This window comes from Lepisosteus oculatus, chromosome 5 (assembly GCF_040954835.1).
Source record: "Lepisosteus oculatus isolate fLepOcu1 chromosome 5, fLepOcu1.hap2, whole genome shotgun sequence".
NCBI classification, from domain to species: domain Eukaryota; kingdom Metazoa; phylum Chordata; class Actinopteri; order Semionotiformes; family Lepisosteidae; genus Lepisosteus; species Lepisosteus oculatus.
Genome location: NC_090700.1, coordinates 46,098,917 through 46,119,691, shown reverse-complemented (window position 1 = coordinate 46,119,691; position 20,775 = coordinate 46,098,917). Strand labels below are relative to the sequence as shown.

General features: G+C 42.3%; 1 protein-coding gene across 2 annotated transcripts in view; it reads right to left on the bottom strand.

Annotated features, from left to right (window-relative positions):
• Positions 1–2,249: 2,249 nt before the first annotated feature.
• cgnl1 (cingulin-like 1) overlaps positions 2,250–20,775 on the bottom strand; it is a 40,778-nt gene continuing 22,252 nt past the window's right edge. For both annotated transcript variants that reach the window (XM_015343280.2, XM_006628782.3), the window contains 11 exons: positions 15,799–16,005; positions 15,356–15,460; positions 14,332–14,484; positions 13,500–13,670; positions 11,182–11,343; positions 10,305–10,394; positions 6,444–6,527; positions 5,236–5,360; positions 4,578–4,686; positions 4,079–4,242; positions 2,250–3,859 (listed from right to left, as the gene is read on the bottom strand). In XM_015343280.2, coding sequence (XP_015198766.2) covers positions 3,727–3,859; positions 4,079–4,242; positions 4,578–4,686; positions 5,236–5,360; positions 6,444–6,527; positions 10,305–10,394; positions 11,182–11,343; positions 13,500–13,670; positions 14,332–14,484; positions 15,356–15,460; positions 15,799–16,005 — 1,503 coding nt within the window. In that variant the 3' untranslated portion in view covers positions 2,250–3,726. The remainder of the gene's footprint in view (positions 3,860–4,078; positions 4,243–4,577; positions 4,687–5,235; positions 5,361–6,443; positions 6,528–10,304; positions 10,395–11,181; positions 11,344–13,499; positions 13,671–14,331; positions 14,485–15,355; positions 15,461–15,798; positions 16,006–20,775) is intronic.

Below are 20,775 nucleotides of genomic sequence, written 5' to 3'. Positions count from 1 at the left end.
AAGGAATTAAGGACAGGATCTAAAGATGTGTCTCATGCAAAGAGCCAGACCATTACGGTTGATATTTGCTCTGAGAGACAGCTTAATTTTAGCAGGACAATGGCCTTCACTGCTTCTCTTAATGCTGGCAGCATGTGTACTGTTTGGGTTTTGGGAATTCCTATATTCTGAATCTACACCTGGTTGTCACATCACAGGGTTCATGGGATCCAGTTATATTTCCCTTAATCCTCCTGGGACTACAACATGCAGGTGCTCTTAAATTGCACATAACACACAAGGCACTAAACAACCATATAGCTTCTACAATTACGCAGCCTGCCTCAGATTCCACTAACAACCCCGGCGCCAAACACGCAGGGATTCGCGTCTTGAAAACATAAGTGCAAGTCTATTTAGCTTATGTCTTTTCTAAACTGCATGGTAGATAATTTGTGGAGAAAACCTTCATTTCATATAGGACTGCTGCTAGAAACAGTGAAAAATTCACTTACAGTATCTGAAAACAGTTATATGAAGATTAATATCGTGTACTTACAGCAGATCAAACGAACATTCAAAAATGTTTGGTTAACCTTCATATACAGAAAGGATATGTACTGAATAATGTTACTCACGTGTTGTATTGCATTCAAACAATGAAAAATGTTTTTATTTGCAAAATTTCAGCAATATTACGTTTTGCAGTGACCCAAAACTGAAAAACAATTAAGCCACGATTATGTTTTTTTAATTACCACTAGGGGGCATCCAGGGATAGAAAAAACACCGTTTTCCTTCGCTAAAGCGTCAAGCGGGTTGAGCTAGCCAACTACATTAGGCTATTTGTTACATAGTAGTAATTTAAACTTACATTTACAGTATCTCTCTTTCCGTCACGAATAATCATATCAATCTCAAAGATTATGTTTTGCACCTCATGGGAAAAGAACAAAGTTTGTTTTGGCTTGCAGCACGGCGATATGAAAGAAAGGTAGACAGCCAATGACGGCTTTAATAGCGCACGGAGCCATTCAGTGCAAAAGCATAGACAGCAGTGAGAAATTGCTGCCCTTAACCATTTCAGTGTCACTGATAAACTTAAAAGTATTGCTTTATTGTGTTGTTGAGGGGGAGATGCAGATGTACTTTGAACTGAGAACATATATATATGTTCTCCGGCCAGTCATAAAAAGTACTCATTGGTACTTTGGTTAATAAAATGGCTCCTAGGTGAAGCTTTACATTTGCATTCAACTCGAGAAAGTACTTGACCTGGTTTAGCAAAGGGATTATCGCAAACTCAACAAATCATGCAACTAGAATTATTTGATTGAAAAAAAAAATGGCTAATCCCTTATGAAATGACAAAAGCTCCAGAATTCAGCCCCTCCTGGAGCATCCCGTCATACCGTTTATTGCCGAGACACAGCTCGGCGTTTCAAAGAAGAGGAATTCCAGGAATGGTGACCGTTTCAGCTACGGACAACAGAACTTCTGCAGCGTGTGACTTCGTAATATGCGAGACGTAGAAGAAAAGGCAAATCTGTCCCCTCACGTTGAGGTCACATTTTTCTGTGCTTCAAGGACGGGCAACAAGTGGAGGTGACGACCCTCGGAAAATAGCACAAGGTTGAGGTGGCACGTCAGATCTTTATTTTACCTCTTAATACAATGAAGAAATGTGTGACCTTCTCCACCCCCCCAACACACACACACACCCTCAAATAATGCATACTCCATCTTGGGTCCACTTCAACACAAAGGATTCATCATTTTCTCTCTTCAAAACATGTGATGGCATAATAGTGTCAGCTGCTCTGACAGGATCCCTGGGAACCATGTCATACTAGACAATCATTGGAAGGGGCTTGATCTGGATACCGATGCAGCCGTTCAGAATAGAGAACCGGGGATCCTTTAAAAACAACTTCTGGAGAACTGAAAGGAATGAATAAGAATTGAATGACCCTGCCTACTCCATTAATGCAAGGGCAAATACCAGGCTTTTCTTGTGTACATAATGTATTTCAAGTCCGATATGCTCAATGCCTGTGCTCAGTGTACAAAGCGTGCATTTTTATTTGACCATGGACAGCTTTAAATGAATCTTAAACCTTCCGTATTCACCAAAGGATCATGCTTTTGGGGGAAAAAAACATGGATACAGCGAGTGCTTATGTGGTCCAAGGTGAATCACTTGGGTCAAAGACAACAGCGCTTCCTGCAGTTTATCACCAGGAGGATCCCGAAGAGAACAGCACAACAGGTTGGCTAATAATCCTTTATTTCCCAAAAGGTGTTGCTGCAGCTTTACAGTTCCGGACACCGAGAGGTAGCAGTGTAATTATTTTTGACTCATTCCCCAATGGCTTATGGAGTAGCAACAGACCAGCAACGTTGCCGCCCGGCAGGACTAGTGGTGTCTATGCGAAAGCAATAGAAGAACACACCCCAGAGCAGCACAGCTAGGGGAATGTCAGTGTAACATTGTGCAGTAATTGTTCTCAAATGGAACGAGCCAGTTTGGAATGTCTTTCCTCAACACTTCTGGACTTGCGGTATAATTGTGTGATGCACAGCGCCAAGAACTACCAGACTGGGAAGTGCTGGTTCTTCTGGATTTTTGGCTCGGTGTTGCGTCACGCTTGTGTTACCTCTGTGTTGAGGCCATCTGATTCTATATTGCAGGGCTGTGGTTAAAACCTGCTTACACAATGACTCCAGTTTGTCTGGAGAAACTGCTCACTATGAAGTTCTTGACTGAAGCAGCGACATTAACACTGACGATAACACTGGTTTGTTTTCACATGCTTCGGTGTCTGCCACCTGAAAAATTAAGATTCTTGTACAGAGATTCTCTTTACAAAAATAAGACCAAATGGCTCAATGATACTTTAAGGCTACACACAGGCACTTTATCAGTAGGGGATGTCTATATGCTAGTCCGTAAGGTATTCCATTCTGAACTTTTAAAGAAAATTAGTCTTCATGCTCAATAACGGTTAAGTAAATTAAGCTGTAGAAAGTCTCAGGTTCAGTCAACCATAAAATAAACACTTTAAGCATATGATGTAGTAACCGATACCTTTTCTAAGATAAATATATTTTTTGTTTATAGTCAAAAGGGAGTTTTGGTAAAGCATCTTCTAATTTCCTCCAGTTAGACAGGATTTAAAAATTCCACCTAAGCTTAATACAAAAAGAATTGCATGTTTAAAATGAATAGGAATTTAAATCTTTTGTACAAAATTATTTAAAACGTATATATATAAAACATGATCCCTCATAACAATATCCCTTACTGAAAAATCTCTCCTCCTTCATTTTTGTTTTCTATACAGAAAATAATAAATAAAACATTTAAGGCATTATGCTCAAAGTTGGCAGCACGCATATTCAAGTTATTCAGAAATAATAATGGCATACAAAGAAAAACTGCTAAAGAACAAAATAAAAAATAAACGCCTACTTTTTGACTCGCAGGTTAATTAAGATGGCAAAAACGCAAGATAGGTTCAAAAGAGTAACAGAATCCAAACATCATGGGCGGCCTGCTTGAAAACAGTCTCAATTGGTCAAAAAGATGTGCTGACTTGCATGCAGGCGATGGAGCAGACATGGAGTTAATAACTAATTCATTGGAAGTAAAACATTTACTTAAACTCCCATAATTTTGCTCGGCCAAGTCCTCCAACCTCAAGTGAATTTGTCCAGTTTTGTGTTGTGTATAACGTAGATGCTCATTCATGGGGAATGATCTTGATTAGACAGTTTGTATCCGGTAGACGAGCTATAGAAATTGTCTCCATCGATGCTGAGGTCGTCGTCATCGTCTTCGTCGAGGTCGTTGAGGAGAGCTGCCGGCGTGCTCTTGCGCCTGCAGAGGGAGAGGCGAGAGGACTGTGTTCAGACAGATCGTGTGCACCGGCTCGGACAGAGCCCACGCGAACCTCGCCCATTTCCCACCAATCTCAATGTTCCAGAGAGGACCGGCCACAGGCGACTGCAACGCAAAATGCGGTACCTTCACTTTTACATGGGGTAAAAACCAGCAGCAAACGGACGTTCTGATGTTCTTCGCCATCGGCCCGCTCACCTCATCTCGTTGCGCAGCGAGCTCAGCTGCCCCTGCAGCTGCTCGTTGGCTTCGACCTGCTCGTCCAGGTCACGCTGCAGCTTCTTCTTGCTGTGCTCCAGCCTGTCGATCTCCTCCTCCGCTTCATCCATCTGCCTCTTCAGGGCCTTCAGCCGCAGGGTCAGCTGAAAGGTGGCCAGGACACGGCGGGTTAAAAGCAAGCCATTCCCTCGAGAGGCTCTCTGTGGGTGTGAGCGACGTCTCTCCAAGAGACCACTCTAACAGCTCTTTGCTGGCTTTATTTCTGAATTTACACATTAATAAACGTGCCAAGCATCTGTATCTTGGCCTTGGAGTCCACTGTAAATGACACCGAAGCGTCCTTTAACGTTACAGATGGGGAAATAAAGGATTTGCAGCTGAACAAAACTGGAAAGAGAGGGAAAAAATCATGCTTCCAACTGGTTTGGGAAAGGCCGCTAGCCAGGCTGCTTGCCCCCAGTGACACTAGTAACCTCACCTGGTCTTTCTGGTCCATAAGAGTGCGATGCTCGTCCTCCACCTGCATCATCATTTCCTTGACCTTCCGCTCCAGTCTGCGATTGACCATCTGGAGGTTAGCGCGATCCCTACGGGAGGAAGGGCACCGCTCAGTCATCCCACCACAACAAAGACAGGACAGGGTGTCTCTCAGACACCCCCTCCCCTGTGCCTGCGTACTGTCTCTGAATGACGGCCACTGATGAACAGAGCTTGAAACCAAGAACTACACTATTGCTGTATTACACTGGCCATCTATATCTCATCTGTCATCATATACAGCATCTCAAGATACTGCAGTCCAGCATTCTTGTTGGGATATAAAGTAGGAATTACTAGTAGTACGTTGATTTTTCAGGAATTAGTAATTCAAGAATTACTTAACTGAAATTCTATAATTATTCCCATTACAACATGGAAAGAATATTTCTTAATTTAATCAGAATTTTTCCCATAATTAAGAGAAGAAAATTTGTGACAGCTCAGAGACAGTGAACAGATCCAGTTCTTTGGAAAACCGATCTTGTATTAAATTCAGTTTGGAGTCTCTTCACAAACAGAATGTTTTGCTCTCCGATGTCTGTGACTGAAAGCAGAGAGCCACATGGAAATGTGCTTTCCGACTGCTAGATCTTTACCGCTCCTCAACTTCCAGACGCTCCTCCAGTTCCTGGATTCTGGACTCCAGTTGGGAGACCAGGCCATCCTTGTTGGGTTTCTGGGAGCCTTCGAGATAGGCCACTCTACTCTTCAGGTCTTTATTCTGGAGTTGAATAAAACAGATTTCACATTAATACTCAAGAACACCTGAAGGATGAAACAAGCATGTGGTATTGTATCTGAAATAAGACAACAGAGTGCACAAACCCCATGGGAAGCACTCCGCAGACTCATTAATTAAAAACCATATGGCTCAACCAGTAATGGACCTCACTCTAGTGATGACTGAGCTATAGGATCAGGGTTTGAGCTCTAGTCAGTACCCAAGTTAGGGTTAGGACGTACAATTAGCTGAGCACTATCAAGGATAGGGAGGGATCAGTTGACCAGGGCACTCTTGTCTCTATCACAGTGAACATCAGGAAGTGCTCAATTACATCGTGCTGTTGTTGGGGGAAACTTCTCTCCTCCAATTGGCACTGAATCCCTGGTATGGGGCTGTGGTGCCTGTGTGTGTCAAAAGGCAACTGTCTGGAAGGTGAGTGTGTGGGAAGAGCCTGCCTACACTTCCTCACTTTCCCGTGTGCGAACACACAGTTAGCTAATTCATTTACATGGTAGGTATAGCAAATGCAATAGGAGTTTCTAAATTGGCATCTGTTTATAATGAAGTTTATGGGAATGCAGGTTAATGTGCATGTTTTCCCAAATGCTGCGCCCATGTGGTGCAGATGCACTGAACACAGCTTGTCTAGAGAGGGAAGCATATTAATACGTGGTTTCCTAATTAAAGAGTGGGCCGGTTGCGTTTACCATGTCAAGCTATGTCAGTCATTACGCAATACCGCTCCTTTTTTAAAATGTTGATGCAACAGCACTGTGGCACCAGATAACTCCTGTACAGCTTCAGATAAAGCTGCAGCTGATGGGGTTTGTATTGTGTGTATTGGGGGAGGGTGAGAAGTTCCCCAATAGAAATACTCCCTTCTAAAGAAAACAGATGAGGTGTTCATTAGAAAAACGTGTTGTAAGAAGAGAAGATAAAGGTTGTCAGACTTACTGGGGGATGAAATAAAAGAGAGATTAAGAAGTGCTCTTTATTTCAGTTTAATGGAGTTGCAGTAGAAACTCTCCGTTTACCCCAGGCAGTAATGAGATGAATAGGGCACCTGACGAGGCAGTCTACCTGTCGTTCCAGTGAAATCTTGTCACACTCCAGGTCCTGTCTCGCAGCTCTCTCCTGCAGAAGTTCATTCCTCATCTGTTCGAGCTTTCATTGAAACAAAAACGTGTCTTTAGCTAGACATCCACTACGAGAATCAGCCATCTCAAAAAATAAAAAACAAGTCCATCACAGCCACAAATTTAGTTCAGCTTTCCTTCGGATCTCCTATGAAAAGCTGGAAGATACTGCATTTTTGGAATTAATTGGAAATACAATCATATCTTACTTCCATTATGCATTTTTTTTGCCAAAGGGTGAATAAACTATGAGAACAAAAATAAGACATGAAAATGAGTGATCCAAGATGGATCAGAGGAAAAGAGGGTAAAAAAACAACAACATTTATGCCTCATCACACACCCACAATCCTCATAACCCACTCAGGCAGTTTCTCTGAAAATTATATTTCTGTTAGACTAGCGAGTTAAGGTTTCTTTTCGGTAGGCAGAAAGGTCTACTCAAACACAGAAAGGCATGCAAAACATCCCATGGGAAAAAAACAGCTCAATTGAAATTGCCCTTTGAAGTCACTAGAACAGCATTTTACCAGAAACCTTCCTACAGAGCAATACCACGGTACGCTGTTTGAAGGTCACGTCGGCTATTTCGACTTAAATGTTAGCATAGATCTCTTTCTGCATAAAGCAATTAGCATTCTTCAGATTGTATTCTGCAATGCACTTCAGATTGGCTCACCGTTTCGTTTGAATTTGCACCTTGCAGACAATTAGAAATTGATGGCATTGGACTGCAAAGAGACCAGATCAATTATTTAAAGGCTTAATTTTCTATTCGCAATTGGTCCGTAAACTCCCTAACCATCCCAGTGCAGGTTTTCAGTACATTCACATGGTTAATTTTCTAATTTAATTACTTCTCAATTAATTAAACAATTAAAAAAACAGTTGTGGCACTCAATTGCAAAGGGATAGATTGGAAAGGCCCACATCTGACAGAGATAGCTTTGGGGAAATTCTGCTCGTGTCATAGGTTTCATTCCAATTAATGCAGATCTGCAATTCATTTAGCTTGGGTTTTGCACAGGGAAATGTGCAGTTTTAATGCACTAAATCTGATCCTCCCTTTGCAGGAGGCCGCAATGTGAATTTGCTTAGGAGAAAAAGAGATCAAATGTAATTTTTTAGCCAGAAGGGAAATAATGTCACATCGTTACAACAGCGCAGGTACAACATGAATCATACTTCATGTTTGTTAGCCAAGTCTTTCACACAACTTCTTATTTTGATTTTCAATAACATTTTGCTGCTAACCAGTGATGGCACATTCTCCTTCAGCACACAGAGAAACAAAAGTCAACCTCCTAGCAAACCAGAATGGTGACGATGACCTCGGACCACAGTGAAAGCTGCCATTCTTCACTGGGATTAAATGACGGTGATTGAACAGAACTAATGGGGAAAAGGCATGATGCTGAATAATACGGGACGGGCTCTTTTTCCAATAAAGGAGCCCAGAATGGAAGATATTTTATGCCAATTACAAGCTGAATTGGGCATCCTCTTTTGAATGATGGCCTACAAACTGGTACATGCATTTAAATGCTTCAGGGACCTGACTCAGCAGACTGGAACTCAGCGCAGCAAATCAGCTTTTTATTCCGCATTCTGGGAACGGGGAGATTATTCCCATTTAGAGGAGACGGCACACCTGCTACCAGGAGAGGAGCAGGTGGGCCATAACCGTAACCTTGCATGATAACGCACCAGCGGGCAGCCAAGACTGTAACAGTCTTCCCCTCCTGTATTCGCCTTTGGCGTTTCCCTGGCAACCCCGTGCTTCTCATAGCAACCAGAAAATAGCACCGAGTTCTGTTCTGTATTTGTTTTGCTCTTGGGCACAGAGACGAAAATCTGGTTTGGGAGATGGAGGTGGTTTCTCCTCTTTCCTGTTTCCTCTTGCTTTGTTCGAGCTGGTTTCTCCTACTGCTGCAGTTAGGCTTCATGGTCTTTGGCTTCAGATGAGAAACTGCTTGTATTTCAACTTGTCTGTCGTGATGTTCCGTGAGAAACTTTTTCATTCATCCGTGAAGCCAAGTGATACAGAGGCCAATACTTAAAACACTGTCTATATTTCTGTTATTCTGTTCTGATTTTGTTCATGAAGCCCTATTTAATAGAAACAGAGCTACTTCTTGAAACAATGCCTACATTTAAAACAATTTGTTTACCATTAAAAGATGAATAACTTGCTATTATCCATTTTATGATCCAAAAAGTGATGTGGAATTCACAAGGTGTGTAGAGACACATCATCACAGCAGGCACTTATGGGATATGGAGCAGGAGATTGGAATATGTTAGGGGAACTGCTGGTTTCTCAAATTTCTCTTAGGAAATTTGTTGAAACAGCTGTTTTCATTGTATGTTCTTTGTAAAACAGCCCATTGTGTCTCCCTCAGTAAGTTACATCATTAAATAACAAAAACCTAAAGAAACCCTAAAAAGTATAAAAGTCTAAAAATATATATGCAACAACATTTTCTTTCGAATCTTTAAACAGCCAAGTTACCTAAATTCTGTGAAATGTTTCAGATGTCTGGCGTCTCAGCTGAATAAAGAACCTTTTGTAATTGATGCATGAAATTGGAGGGGTAGGGTTATTAATACTAACAGGGCATGTTGCCAAGCGTGATGATTATGCAAGATCCTCTTACACCTCCCTAAAAGACCAATTTCACTGGAGCAGAAATTAACAAGAACCCTCACTACTATCACAATGAAAATGCGCTGAATATATGACCGGTCTTTTGCTACCATGCAGCCACGTCAAAGCCTGTTTTCAGGATGGACATGTCTAAACACAGTCTCTGGCTACAAAGGTGCTGTGACCTAAATATTCACTCCTGCCTCTGTACTCAGAAACAGGGATCAAACTAGTTCAGGGGCAGCAAAAAAGCACAAAAACCAATCAGATTTCATAACCTTTTCAACACATTTTTCAAGAGTTGAGATGGTAGAGTGGTTAAGGTGTTGTACTTGGAATCCAATGGGATTTTCCAATGCACGTTTGAATCCTGCATAAACCACAGATTTCTCTGGAATAAGTCTGGAGAAGAGGAACTAGATCCATTCCAGGGTTTAAGGGAATGTCCCACAAGGGAACTGAACCCTTTTAGTCTAAACTGAGAAGAGAAGGGGACTTGACACAAGTATTCAAAATCTTAAAGGCAGTAATAAAGTCATGCCAGAGTGAAACTCAAAACTCAAACCAGAGGACACAAATGGTAAGTGGGGAAAAGCATTTAGAACTGAGAATAGGAGGCACTTTTATCCAAAGGGCTGTGGGGCTGTAGAACAAGCTCTCCACCTGATATCCAGCCATTTCTTAAAAGAAGCCAGGGTAAGGTCCTTAGATCAATTAGCTACTAGTTCAGCAGAATGGCCTCCTCTCGTTTGTAACTGTTCTTATGTCTGGCTGGCAATGCTTGTGTAATGCAAATCCAAAGAATTCTGTGCCCAGAAAGAAAGCAGCCTAACAACTAGATGGATATCAGATTAGGTTGACTGAAAGCAAGTTCTTCCTTGATCAGTTAGGTTAAAACCATGATAGATGTGAAGATCCTGGTTGTGAAACTGCATGTGTGACACTGTCTGCAGAGATTAGTGCATTTGGGATCACAATCACTCACAACCTGTTCAGCCAGGGTGAACACTGGTGGTCCCCAAGAGCCAGAGAGACACCCGCTGTTCCACTCCACCCAAGCTCCTGTTGTGACTGCTTGGCAGCGTTCCCACAGGTCAGTGACTAACTGGACCCGCTGGCTCCTAACTGGGGGGGTGGGTGGGACTGGTCTTTACCCACCTGCTCGCGGCCCCGGTCGATCCTGTCCATGAGCAGGTCTCCGCTGTTCCTCTCCTCCTCCAGGTCCAGCTCCAGCTGGGCAATCCTGTCCTGTGGACGGGGGGAGGAGGAGGGGGCATTGTTTCACAGCCAAGATTTTCACAAAATAAAACATCGTCTCCCGCACTGCGGCTTGTCAAAGCCCGATCTGAGGGTCCTGGGTCCTCATCTGGTTTTCATTCTGCTCAATCGGTCTATTGAACAAATAATTTGCTCCGCTAAATCATTTTTGTTTCTTTGGGGGGAAAAAAACAGCTTGGGATTTCAGGTTCACCCATAAAATTTGATTAGTGACTTAAAACCCGCAACCCTTCAGATCGTGAGAAGCATTAAGAAGGTCACATCTTTGATTCAATTAAGTCACTGAGAGCTCAGCACGAATGAGAACCAGCAAGGAATCAGGTTTAGGAAGCGTGTTTAAAAGGAACAGTGGGATAACATGTGCGTCTATTTCATTGAACATTTAATTCCAGCAACTAAACATAATTGCCAACGTCTCTCTTTGGACTGTCAACTGTGCTTGTTTTAGCTTCCTTTGCCCTTGTTATGCCATCATCAGAATAATCAGCCGCACCTTGTGATATTTAGCAACACATTTCTTCAGCTAAGATGTCTTTTTTCCCACTGACAGTCACAATGCTGAAATACACGGGGGCAGGAGCATTTAAGCATTTTAAATCTGACATCACTGGAAAAAAGCACGTTCAAGCACCTGTGCCAAAGGATTTCTAGATCTGACCCTTTATATTAGTCCTCGAAAGTCTTTTTTTTTTCTAAAGCAGAAACAAAAAAAGACATTCCTGGTTAAATCCTCTACAGTTGAGCTCACATACGGTACCTCCAGCAGCTTGACTTGTCGCGATCTGTCGTCCTTGACGTGGGATTTGGCATCCAGCTCGATCTCTAGGTCATAAATCTTTTGTTCCAGTTTCTGTCCTCTGAGAACAGCTTCGTCTTGCTCCTTCTTGCACTGTCTCAGATCTTCTTCTCTGAGTGTCAGCTGTATCGAAAAGGAGAAGAGGACCACAGAGCTCCACAGGTCATCATATTGGCAGCCAAACAGATAAATTAACATGTTATTCACCATTACACATCTGTAAAACTAGATGCTTCACGCAGATGTGCCCAGATTCAAACTCATTAACCACTCTATTCTGTGCATCACATGGTTCAGAATTTATTCACAGTTTACATCTTCCTTGGAGAACAGATAAAAGGTGTCATTGATGGTCTTCAGGGTTAAGTTAAAACCTCTTTTTAACTTGGACACAGAGCATTATCCCTTCGTATCAAACAAATCTTAACATTTGTGTCTTCATTAATAGTACTACATATTTAAATTAAAGGCTTAGAATTTGCAGTATATACTTTATAGTAAATTGCAAAACCTTTTAAAAACAAAAACCTTCTTTAGTTGGTATTTTTAGGACTCCTACACTTTACTACAGAAAACCAACTGTGTAATTTCATTTCTGACCACAAGATGTTGCCTTTATCCATCTGACTTAACCAGAAGTTTTATAGAGACAATATTTTAACCTTTTTTTTTAATAGCTTTAGATGTATGAATCATTCCCCACTTCTAAATGTCTCACTTTATCCATGACAAATTAGATTTTATTTGCATTAAAACTCACAGATGTGCAGATATTGTGTTACAAAAAGACCTGAGAAATCTGATCTGAAGTACTCTAGAAATAAAAACGAGAAGAAAATAATATTTCACTTTGCCAAAAACTAATGAGAGGAACGCAGAGTGAAGGGCAAAGTTCTGAGACCATGAGAACCTTCGGGTTTATAATCTCCTCTGGCTAATTATAAATCCTCATGAGCCTGACTCTGAAGGTCTCAGCCAAAAAAGAAACCAGACAGTGTTTTCTGCAGTACCTAGTCTGATAAAAGCTGGAAACAAAGTGACATAATTTATTATGAAAAGACCATTTAGTTATGGGGGAACTGAAGTAGTTGTGAACATGTCTAGATGATGGAAAACAGTCCACACTGGACAAACCCTTTCAAAAACATTGCCGCACCCTATTTTTCCTGGATGCTTGATTCCACTTGCATGCAATTCTTCTCAGCTTGTCAGCACAAAAAGCACACGAAGAAAGATTCTTGCCAAACATTTGGAAACGTCTCAAGAGTTTTTCGTGGTTTTACAAAATTAGCTCTAAGACTTAGATAATAGCAAGGTCCATCTTGGTGATAAAGTCTTGATAAACATTTCCAACTCCTAAGAAAATAGTTCCTGCATGTTTTCTATTAAAGCAGCCATCAATCTGATTCAGTCGTATGAAAGAAAGAAACAAGAAATTCTGTTCTCTTTCCCCTTCAAATTATACTTTCTTATGAAGTTCGCATATACAACAAAAACATTCCCAGGATTCCTCAACAGAACAAAGGTTAAAGAGCACAACTGTAACCACAAAGAGGAGGCACGGGGTCCAGAACAACACTGTGTGCGCTGACCACATTGTTTTTCATCTGTCATAAGAATAAAGGCTGCATTCCACAGGTCATCACATTGGCAGCCAAACAAGTAAAATAAAGTTCTCCACTGCTCTATATTCACAAAACTACATGCTCCATGCAGATATACCCAGGTTCAATCTAATCTACCCCTCTATTCTGTGCACGAGACCAAACACCACTGCATTTCAGGATTTACTCATAATTTACCTTGGAGAACACATGAAAGGGGTTATTAATGGCCTTTACCTTAATTTACGGCCTCTCATTAGCAATGGCACAGAGCTTTGTCCTTCCAATATCCTTCCATACTAATGTGGAACTTCCTACAGGGCGTGACCTAACACATTACTTTTACAGCGCATGGGCTGGCTTTAATCACAGTAATAAGAGGACTGCAAATCTTCTTGAAAACATAAAGGCCTGTGCCTAAAACATTAACGCCCAAAACATGACGTGAACTCTGCGTGTCAAAACGTTCACCAATGTTTCATGTGAATCTCTGATTAATTAGATTGACCTTCTTGGTTAGAAGATCAGAATGCCTGAGCAATGACTTCACTATCAGGTGCAGGGGTTTACGGAAGGCTGGGTGAGCACAACGGACTGGCCTCCGCATATTCTTGGTCACAAGCCTATTCTTCAAGGACACAGGCGGGACTGCCAAGCTGCGTCTCAAAAGCATACCTCGTCCTGAAGCTTCTTGGATGCCAGCCGGGATTTTTCCAGCTCCGTGGACCTGTCCCTCAGTTGTCTCTGCAGGTCCGTCAGCTCTTTACGATTCTTCTCCTTGTACTCGTCGATCTGCACCTGCAGCTCCTGGGTGGACGACTGTGATGCCTCCACTATCTCGCACATCTGAAGAAATCGGAAAGATAATGATCTAAAACGCAGACACCTGCACTGTTGAAGACAGTTTTTGGTTTCAAAATGCAAAGTTAGATCTCTGCATTGTGAGGGGAAAGCCTGAACGGAGCTTGAACTAAGAAATTATGGGACGTCCGCCTTGTTTGTTCAAAGGCGTAAATCTTTCTAATTGGCTAGGGTGGTTTCTACAAGTTTGTTAGATGCTTTAGAGATGTGTTTTTTTTCTCCTGCATGCAATCATGCAAGGTCTGAAGAGAAATTGTTGAAGATAAATCATACGTAACTAAACCTCTCTTCACCATCAATACTATTGCACACACAATCAAACTCGGCCATTTAATTTACTCCCATTTACTAAATCTGTCATTACAAAGCTTAAATCCATGAATGTTACTGGCAGCGATTCACCAGGTGGGAATCGCCAATAATTTCTGCTTGCAGCACTCAAGTGGATGACGTTACAACTAACAGCCAAAAAACTAGAGTTAGCTCATTATCCATACCCGATAAGTAGTTTTTCCAACAATTTTTTTTTGTTGTATTTTCACGGTCAGAGTTAGGTGTACCGCCGCAGTTTATCGCAAAGGAGGACAAGTTTTCTTTTGTCTCCGTAAACGAAGGCTTGACTGATCCTGTTAACGTGCAGCCTCACCTCCTTCTGTAGCTTCTCCACCGTTCTGTCCAGCAGCCTCCTTTCATCCTCGATTTCATTCTTCGTTTTCTTAAACTGCTCCTTCTGGCTTTTCTCATCCTTCAGTCTCTCATTTAGCTCTTTGTGCTCGTGGGTTAATTTGGTTAAGTTTCGCTGCAACAGGGGGAAAAAAAAAGCCGTCAGAAAGCCCATTTTTAATTAAAGCGTAAAATGCGTAACTAGAAAACCGTGACGGGGACTCCCCAGGCAGCAGGAGTGTCACTATGGTAGGGCGAGCAGTAATCAGCCAGGGTCACATTCATCTTGCATGCGACCAGGCTCAATTCATAAGACAGGCTTCCTCACAGAAGTCTGCGAAAAAGCAAGTCCTGTGACTTGCAAGGTGCCTGCAGATCTTGCACAGACAGTCCCCAACTTGCGCATGAGTTTGGTTCTACAAACCGCTTAGCAAGTTGGATTTTACTTGTGATCCTTGTGCACATTTCCAATGTCAAACTTGGAAGATTGTCGGAGCCCAGCCTTTCCTATGCACTGCTTAGCTTTTTTTGTAACAAAGAACACAATGTGTTCAACAACAAAAATACAAAAACAAATCATTCATGGATTAAGGAAACTCTACAGATAATAAAAACTCAAGGAATCAACTGCAGAAGGTATTTCTAAGAAATGCAAGAAATTTGTATGTTGGTTTTAATGCATCTCTAAAAAAGCAGATTCAGACACCTGAAGCTTTTACATTGAAGATGTGGTGGTTTACACTGGTTGAGACTTATAGACCTCGATGAGTGCCTGCGGACAGGTGGCGCTCCTTCAGTCAGAGCTAACTTCCTGCAAGGCACCATGGGAGCTTGCAGCACGTCAAAGAGTGGGAATGGTAGGTGATCGTCTCGTCTCATGGGCTCATGTCTGCAGCTCCTCATCCTCGCTGTGCTGAACCGAAGCCTAAACCATGAGCTTTAGCAGTTGTTAATTCTGAACTAGTGGGTAGGCTGCATAAATAAAAAGGAGCTGGACAGGGTTCTACCTGAACTTCCTCCAAGCGATTCGTTAAGGCTCTGTTGGCGCTGGTCATCGCCTCCTCCTGTTCCCTCACTTCCACCAGACTCTCTTCCAGCTGTCGTTTCTCCTTCTGTTGAGAAACATACATTTTTATTCAACAGAATTCAAAAGCCCTTCCATGCTGCAGAACAAATGTGCATGTTCTCTCAGGACAGTATCATGGCTTTCTGATATCATCTAGCTTCTGAATCTTGCTTCATAATGAACAGTAAGACAGGTCCAACACTTTTCCTTATTCCAGAGAGGGGATTTTCCCAAACTCAGTTTCTCCCTCCCGACGTTCTGAAAATACAAGCAGATACCATGCAAACCAGCCATGAGACATGAGCCATGAGATTCCTCCCCTTAATTGATCCTGAACAAACTCATCCTCTGGCTGGCACACGGCTGGTCGTTTTTATCCGCTACCTCCAGTCGGCCCATCCTGTCCGCCCTGCGGCTCTCCTCCAGCTTGGCCTGGTCGATGATGCGGTTGAGCTTGGCCACCTCGTTCTCCAGCTCCTGGACTCTCCTCCGCAGCTTCTCCAGCTCCTGGCCGAGCCGGGCGGCCTTGTCCTCGGCCGCTCTCTTTGCCGCCTCAAATTCACTCTTCTCCTTTGACACCGAAGCACGGCTCTGTGGGAAGGTAGAGCAGGGCTCAGGGAAAGGGCAAATTTCAGTTGATTCCAGTCAAAAACAGATTTAGTCCAGTAACAACACTTGCCATTTTGCCATTTGAAAAATACATGCAGTTGATTGCATATCAGGGGGAATACAACACGAAACAAGATTTACAATTACAGATCCACCCGTTCCTCATTAGGACAAAATGAGCTCTTTTTAGGGTCGGGGTAGTTGCTGCAGCAGAACTGCAACTCCTGTAGCTCAACTAGAGAATCAGCTTGTAATACTGCTGCAGGCCAAATACCCACCAGTCCTTCCTGGAAGGATGTCATGGTCTCCCTGTAGTCATTCTAACCCCTGGGGAGCTGGCAGGTGGAGGAACCGCAGTGCTCAGCCGGCCACACGAAAACTAGAACAGCGATAAGTGCTGCCCAGTCTGGCCCCAGCTGCGGATCATGGCCACCTTGCATTATTAATAATTCTACCCTTAACAGACACACACACACTAGAGAGGCAAAACTAAATACACAAGTGGCCTCAGGTGCAGTCCAGTGGGCTCTTCTCATCTTGTGATCCCTGGCCTGGCGTTAGCCAGAAGTGCTGCAGTACCACATGTGCTCAGACAAGCTCCAGTACACAGATCAAAACCCTGGCGCAGGCTTAACAGGACAGGGGGGGGTGTAGGGGGGAGTCATCTTTTGCAAATGCTGCTCACTTAGCAGTTGCACTAAATGTTCACTTGATTTTAGAGCAAGTCCAAATTATACACAGGGAGCTGTGGGTAAGCCTTTAGACGCCTGACTTTACCCCAGGGGCTCCACACAGCTGTAGAAGCAGAGGGGCAGATGGGGTTTCTCTAGTCCTCTTTACGCAACAGAAACCTGGATGAGCTCTGGCGTGAGCAGCTGCTGTTGCCCCAAGTTTTACCCCCGTCCACTTTGACCATATTGTAAAACTGAGCTTCAATTACAGTCCGATATCCTTGCATCCTGTTGCAGTAGAACATTTTTTATTCAAGAACTCAAGAAAACCTCGTTACCAAACCTTGATAACCTGCCGAGTTCTTCAGCAGCGCTACAACTTTCAAATGCTGTCAATGCAAACTGCTTCACACATAACAGTGGAGATTGTATAAAGCCTTAAGACTTAAATGAAGACCCGTCCAATAAATCTTCTTAAGCAGTGCCAAACCACTGAGAATGGCAATGTAATACCTGTCAGCAGCTCTGACCTGCCACATTTTTTCAGTTCGGTTTAAGCCTTATTTTCTCCCTCATTGAGCGTTTCTCACTAAACATGACAAGATTTACTAATTAGCAAAGGACTCTGGTCTCCTTGGTCACTTTTGCCAAGGAACTGGGGGGAAAAAGGAGGGGGGCTGTGGGAGTTTTATGAATGAGCTGCTTCCTCCATCAGCTTCTCCAGCCTGGAGGAAAAAAAAAAAAATCACTCCCTAACGGACTCACACTGCTGACCAGCTCCTCGGCCTACCTCCCAAGACACAGCCTCGCCTCAGATTCCTTCTCTTCCTCGCTAGCCTGCGAGTCCTTGCGTCAGGACAAGTGAAGCCTTCTAACATCACCACACCTCTGCTGACTGTCCACATAAAAAAGCAACTGCAAAATGTTGCAACTTCTGCTGCATCAAATAACTTGTACAATGCAATCCAAGTACAAACAGAAGGAACTGAACTCCATTTCTGCTTTAAAATAACTCTGGGTTATTTATTGTTGTAACATATCATCAGAAGGTTAAAAGACAAGTAGCCCAAAAAGCACTTTGCTGCATTTCACACGCTGCAGTACACCGATTTAACTAAACAAAGTACTCAGTGTGATAGCTGTTATTGACTTATAAATCTACAGACTTGTTATAAAGTTCAACAAATCCCTGCCCTTGTTACTGCAAAGAACTTAATGACATTCTCTAGAAGTATAAGCGCTAATAGCTCCGTCAAGCTACAGGTGCCATTGATGGGGTTTATGGATTAGACCTAGCCCATTAAACTCTCTAATGTGTCTCATGGCCAGCAATTAGTAATCACATGGCAGATTTACGTCCTTTTTGGGGCAGTACAAACCCACCCCCACATCCACATATAAGGCAGCTGAACATTGCCATACGCTCATGTTAAGCGCCTTGATCTTGGACTCTGACAAGGTGACTGAAGTCATTCATAAGCAAAAAGGCAGATGATTAACTAAAACAAATCCCAGGTGACCGCAGCCTGTTTGACACGCTCACTCCTTTCTCTCCCCTACCACTGACCAAAGACTGAGAGCCGGTCTCTTCACATGGAAAAACGAAGAGGAGGGGGAAGTCAGCCTGCTGATTATGTTTGGAAGAAAACAAGTTGAGGAATGCGTACTTCAGGAAGTACCAGTGGTTCTCGATTTGCACGTTCTTAAAGTGTCTCAAGTATAAGTACTAAATCTTCTACCTCTTGGGGCAAATTAGTTCTCACTTGAATGTGCTTCGACACGGCCAGGAACAGACCACTTGAGGGAATATGCTCTCCGCTCATCACAGTTGCATCAATAGGAGCAGAATCGCTGGGTGACGCTGGAGTGACAGCTGGGCAGAATGTCTCAGTGATCTCCCAGCCACCGACCGCCTCCCAGTAGATCAGTCTGTCTTAGCCTGTGCCTTATACTTACATCATATAAAACCTAAAGTCAGATCAATATAACCATTAAAAGTAGGCTACTGTGTGAAACAAAAAAGACTTAAAAATAAATTAAACATTTAAAACAAAATCATCAACCTTAACATTCAATATCACAAAACAGTCAGCAATTAATAATTCTCTTAAAAACGAAGGTGAAAACGACTTGTGATGTTACTTACAAGACTTAAAATGAAGTGGCATTTCAACAGCTCACAGAGTAAAAAGGCTGAAAAAAGCTGTGCAGCTCTGATGTCTATGGGTACGTCACTCCTGCATTTTCCACACCATGAACCACAGCTTTCCCTTCACATTATTATTAATCCTACACTGATGGGCTGCTACTAATCTTTATTGTCTTGAAAGGAGAAGACGTGATTCTTGTTTTGTCAGTACATAAATGGTGAAAGAACAACCAGAGGAAAACATGGGGAAGGGCATTTATGCAGTAGGAAAGGAGGTACTTCTCTACACAAAAGGTGGTGGGGGTTTGAAACCAACTACCCAACCATGTTAAGTAAGGGTATCGGCTACCTTTCAAGAAACAGCTGGATGAGTCCCTTATGTGCTTGTGTCTCTTTAGAAAAGAAAACAACAAAAGTTATGCTTCTAATAAAATTCTAACAAATGATTTGTCTTAAAATGTGAGTGATGTATTTTGTAGGACAACACCAGTTTGTAAACTGCCATTACGATGCCTAAAAGAATGTGTGTATCATCACTTAAACATGCATTTAAAATTAAATTCTGTTATACTGTACATGTTTGTCTGCAGTCTAGACATGAATATAAACAATGATTATACATCTAAGCTATCCTCAGGCCATAGGCCATTTGACTGTGTGCAAGAAAAATCACAGCGATATTTGTGTCAGGCATCATGCCACAGCAGAGGAATCTAAGAATGACGTGGAAAACAGCTGAAAGTCAGTTCTTCTGTTGTCACTGGAAATATGGGTGCTTAACTGAATGCTTTCACACAGATGTTTAAATTGAGTTAACTGACCGAAAATGACCAACACATGACTACAAAACACACACAATAAGTGGTTCTCAATCTGCACCCTGGAAAGCGAGTCCTTGTCTCTTTCTAGGCCCAGATTCACAACCCGCTTGCCCTCTCCCAAAAATTTTAAAAACCCTACAAATTAACCATGTGTCTACACAAAACCACCGATTTTGTCTCTGAAAAAAATATTAGCTATTTTAAGGACTTCCGTGGTGTTACATAAAGACCTGTCAGTGAAAATTCAGCGAGTGTCATTAGCCTCATTGTTTTCTTTTAAACAAAGGAAACGTCTCCTCAGAAACTTACAACACTCAGAACGAAACTCTACAGTTGTTTAGATGGATCATGTGGGGTCCTTAAACTGTTTATATACAGCTTAGCATTCCAGGCATTGTATGCATTTTATTAAAACCAGACAGGTGCGATTTAAGCACTGTGTGTTTAAGAGCTAATACACTACGGTATTTTCTCGGTTTTCTTAGATCGCTAAAGGCAAATGCAGAATGAACAGCTTCTTGTTTGAGGTGTTAACGGGACTTAAATGCGTGTAAATGTACAGTAGCGTAAAAGCTAATGATATTCAAGACTTCAAAAGCTCCAAAGAAAACCTACGTACTGAGGAGTGCAGATGAAAATCCTGTTTCTCCACAGTATTGTGCGCAGTACGGAATAGGATTTGGCCTGACCTTGAGCTGCTTCGTGTCTCCATTACTCTTTGCCATCATAAAATAACCTATAAAAACAACAATTTATATTCGCGCAAGAGGCTATCCGGCGGTAGTGCGATACACTGAGATCTAACATTAAACAGATTAATAACGTTCCGTCGCAGATGCGTATTGCGTACCGCTCTTGAACCTGAACAGCATCCGTGTGGAGGATTTTAATACAAATATATTTTAAAACGGAAACAACAAAAAACAAATGTAACTTTCACCTATGTTAATCAAATTACGTACAAACATATACTGGTATTACCTGCGATAAAAACTAAAAAGTATTTAGAGCTCTTCCGATAGCAAAGATCTCACGTTAAACACTACTAATACCATTTATATTTTTTATACGGAGATTGCAAAATATTGTAGCGCTCTCGGGTTCAAGTGGG